We start from the raw sequence: 4,607 nt of genomic DNA on the forward strand, positions 1-4,607 counted from the left end.
ATTTAAAATTTTCACCTAAAACCTCCAAAGTTGTTAAGCTGGCTTTGTCAGTAATCCATTAATTGAATGGGTAACTCAATAACATGGCTCCTAGACCAACTTAGGATCTGTTTGGATATCACTTATTGTTAAAAACTAAAAACTGAAAATACTGTAACAAAATAATTTTTAAATGTGTGAATAGTGCTGTAGGACCCATTTTTAATGAAAGTTTTATTGAAAAAAAATGTTTGTAAATCTTATGAACTATGCACGGAATCCACTACCAAACACTAGACGCAACTGAAAAAAAAATTTCAGCCATATCCAAACGTTCACATAAGGTCTAGTTCGGGTTTAATAATTTTAATTTTAGTTTCTTGCTGAGAGAGATATAATTTAATTCTGTTTTTTCCTCTCTTTTTTGCAAGAAAGTATGTGAAATTTATTTTAAAAATAGTTGTGTCATAGCCCTAGTGATTTTGAATTTGCATTCACTTCAGTTTTACTTCGCCGCAATCACTTAGACGAATTCAATACAAATCCTTCTCAATCTTGGTCTCTACATCATAAAACCTTCACCATTAATACTAAATTACGCAACTAATAAATCAAATGCCCTTTGATATTCATCTCACCAAAGAACGGATAGAGATATTGGTTATTGACAATAATCGAAATTAATTTATACAGAACCAAAACTAATTAATACTGTACATTATTATTACATAGAAAATACGATCTAATTGTTTGGAACCTTCCTAATACCTCGACACGAATATAACGCATAGCATTCCATATATAATACAAATACTCTTTGCTCTTTATATATATAAAGCCTCCTCTAAGCCCTAGATCTCTCTCTCATCTCAAAGCGTCCTCTAAACCTAACCCTCTTATTCATCACGAAAACAGAATAAAAGAAAAGAAAAGCCTCATCTCCATCTCTCTTTCTTTGAGTTCTCTGTGACACTTGTATATATTACCATGATTTGGAAAACAGCTGGTGCTTCGGAGTACCTAGCCATCACTGGCTGGGGCATCACTGACATACGTTTGGCCAAGAAATCATGGGTTTTTCCCGGGCAACGGTACACCCGACTCGACATGTCCCCAGTCAACTACACGTTCGAAGTTCAAGGCATGTCCGCCGAGAAACTCCCTTTTGTTCTCCCCGCAGTCTTCACTATCGGTCCTCGTGTCGACGACATGGACAGCCTCCTTCTCTACGCTACGCTCATGTCCAATCATGACAAGCGCTCCAAACATGTTGAAGAACTCGTTCAGGGTGTCATTGAGGGTGAAACCCGAGTTCTCGCTGCCTCCATGACCATGGAACAGATCTTTAAGGGTACCAAGGAGTTCAAGAAAGAGGTTTTTGAAAAGGTTCAACTTGAACTGAACCAGTTTGGACTTCTCATCTATAATGCTAATGTCAAACAACTTGTGGATGTGCCTGGCCATGAGTATTTTTCGTACCTTGGCCAGAAAACCCAGATGGAGGCTGCCAATCAAGCCAAGGTACATCAACACTAAACACTACTTGTTTTTAATAGAACATATTCATAATTCTTTTGCAATTTTTTTTTTCCTTTCATTAAGTTTAAAGGTAAATCATATTTCACACTTGTTGAGATAACAAGTTTGATGTCAATGTTTTCAATAATCACAGTCTTTCACCTCAATAAGTTGTGAAATTTGTTACCTAGTATTGTTGTTTTCTTTTTGGGTTCTTTTTGGGTTTATGTGAATCTACAATTGTATATTTGGTTCAGTTTTAATGAGAAAATTTTTTTTTTTTTTTTTTTTTGTCTTTATCTTCACAATGATATATCGATCATGCAAGTTTTTATTACTTAAAATTTTCATAATTAGCATTATTCATCAATTAATATTTTTATAATAAGTAATAATCATTTTATTGGGCAAGACTACTTCATTCGCATGGAAATATATTTTCTTCAAAATAAGTCTTGGTACTAATAAATTGATAAATGTTGTTATAGATTGATGTTGCTGAGGCTAAGAAGAAGGGTGAGATTGGAGCAAAGGAGCGCCAAGGCCTAACATCACAAAACGCTGCCAAAATTGATGCTGAGACTAAGATCATAACGACTCAAAGGTTAGGAGATGCCCAAAAGGAGGAAATTAACGTTAAGACTAGTGTGGAACTATATAAGAACCAGAAGGAAGCTGAGTTGGTCAAGTCGAAGGCTGAGTTGGCCACCAAAAATGCTGGATGGTCTCAAGCCTCTCAGTTGGCAGAGGTGGAGTCGGCAAAGGCGGTGGCCATAAGGGAGGCTGAGTTACAAACTGAGGTGGAGAAGAAGAAGGCATTGAATCAGACTGAAAAACTCAGGGCCGAATTGCTGAGCAAGGCAGCAGTGGAGTATGAGACTAAGGTATGTGAAACTAATGTAATCTTGTTTTACCTTTTGTTTTTTGTGCTTTTGTTGTGTTAGTTTATGAATTATGAGTTTCTCCTTCAATTATGTTTATAAAATTTGGATGGCTTAAGGTTTAAGAATAGAAGAAGGATTAATAGGGGTCCCATAGATAGAGCTATAGTTTGGAGGGGGTTCCCACACACCTCTAAAGATAAAGACTTAATATCACTTCATTAATAATGTAATTAATCATTTTTAATTGAATCCATGATCCATAACTTCCTTAATATATCATTTTGTAGGACCAAAACCTAGAATAAATCAATATATTTTCTTTATTTTTAATGTGAGCAGCTTCACCATTTACCAGTTTCATAATTCGTATGAATTTCATAATTGTACGCCTTTTTGAATTATAATGTGACTGGGTCCAATCCTCTCTTTCTAAATCACTCATCTTCTACTTCAAATAAAAAAAGATCATGAAAAAGACATGGTAATACATGTTGCTTTGTCATGCTAATAAGTTGGTTTACTTTATGATTTTATGTTTATATTTGGGTTACAACTTACAAGTCTTATACGCTATCCAAAAACCCATGAAATATAGGGAATGGATTTTTTTTGTTAATATGTGAAACATTGATGATATAGGTGCAAGAGGCAAATTGGGATCTGTACAAGAAACAAAAAGCAGCGGAAGCAGTTCTCTATGAGGCACAGAAAGCTGCTGAGGCACAGAAGGTAAGCGCAGATGCCAATTTTTATGCTCGCCAACAAGCTGCGGAGAGTGAGCTGTATGCAAAGAAAAAAGAAGCTGAAGGGATCACTGCACTCGCACAAGCTGAAGGCTTTTACCTGAACACCCTATTGAAACAATTGGGAGGAAATTACATTGAACTAAGGGACTACATGATGGTCAACAAGAATATGTACCAGGACATTGCCAGGATTAATGCTCAGGCTGTGAATGGAATGCAGCCCAAAATTAGTGTTTGGTCTAACGGAAAAGGAGGTGAAGATGGTGAAAATGGGGCAATGAAAGATGTTGCTGGGGTATATAGCATGTTGCCACCATTGCTAAAGACTGTGCATGAGCAGACTGGGATGCTTCCACCGGCTTGGCTAGCCACATTGAGTGATGTTACTCATGAATCTAATTAGTCTGTTTGGTTTTTAAGTATAGTACCATTGAAACAATGATATGATCATGGGCGGAGCTATATGTTAGGGTGGGGGGGCCAAAATTTTTGAAATTTTTTTTTTACTATATTGAAATATTTAATATTTTAATAATTAGCCCTTAAAAATGGGACTTGGCCCCCCTCCCCCCACTATTTGAGTTGGTCCAATAATGTACTTAAAAAAAATTATCCAATTTGTCTAGTAGTTATAGAGAACATATTGTTTCTCAAATTCATTTTTTATGGTAAAATGTGTTCTCATATTTTTTTTAAATTTTGGATCATTTATGTCTTTGAACACTTTATTATTCAATTGAAATTTTTTTACTCACAATGGTAGACAATTTGGTAACTTATATTGAAAATGAAAATTATAAAGATTTCACTATGGAAGATGGTTAAAGATTAATTTAATTCTATGAAACATTTAATTTTAAGGATTCATTATGAAAGATACTAATTTTTTTTGTGTGTGTGTATAGATACATGTGTTTGTGTATGTGTACAAAAGTTTGTTTAGACTAATAAATTAGCAACACAAATCGGCCCCCCAATCAAAAATTTCTGGCTCCGCCCCTCACTATGATAGAACTTACCAATATTTGTTTAGTTTTGCTCTTACATAGAGGGCAGGGAACATTGTGTGAATGTTTATAAGTTTGCTTTTGGTTGATACTAATTTGATGATTTAGTATCTGTTTGGCATGATTAATTTTGCCAACTTATTTTACTATTTAGTTTATTTTTGTTACTATTTATGGGTCTCACTGTACTTTTTGATACTATTTATGAGTCTCACTATACTATTTCAACTAACTTTTATCTTTATTTACAGTACTTTCAATTTGCTACTTTCGATAAATTTACGGTATCTTTGGGCCTCTAGATTCGTTGTTTTCTTTTTTATCATCCGTATACATTTTGCTATTATCAGTTATTATCACTATTGTTATGATTATACTACAAGAAATTTAGACTTTTGCGACCAAATTATTAGGGAACAAAAACTCCTTGCTAATAAAGTACTACTAGCATTTTTTTTCATTTTTTAATATTG

The 4,607-nt window shown here is 34.4% G+C and overlaps 1 protein-coding gene across 1 annotated transcript; it reads left to right on the forward strand.

Annotated features, from left to right (window-relative positions):
* Positions 1–842: 842 nt before the first annotated feature.
* Positions 843–3,710, forward strand: LOC115992575 (flotillin-like protein 3). The gene is made up of 3 exons (XM_031116794.1): positions 843–1,500; positions 1,986–2,381; positions 3,021–3,710. Exons 1-3 carry the CDS (start codon positions 967–969, stop codon positions 3,528–3,530), a joined length of 1,440 nt encoding a protein of 479 aa, XP_030972654.1. The 5' UTR covers positions 843–966; the 3' UTR covers positions 3,531–3,710.
* The last annotated feature ends 897 nt before the right edge of the window (positions 3,711–4,607 follow it).

This window comes from Quercus lobata, chromosome 5, assembly GCF_001633185.2.
Source record: "Quercus lobata isolate SW786 chromosome 5, ValleyOak3.0 Primary Assembly, whole genome shotgun sequence".
In the NCBI taxonomy this organism is placed as follows: domain Eukaryota; kingdom Viridiplantae; phylum Streptophyta; class Magnoliopsida; order Fagales; family Fagaceae; genus Quercus; species Quercus lobata.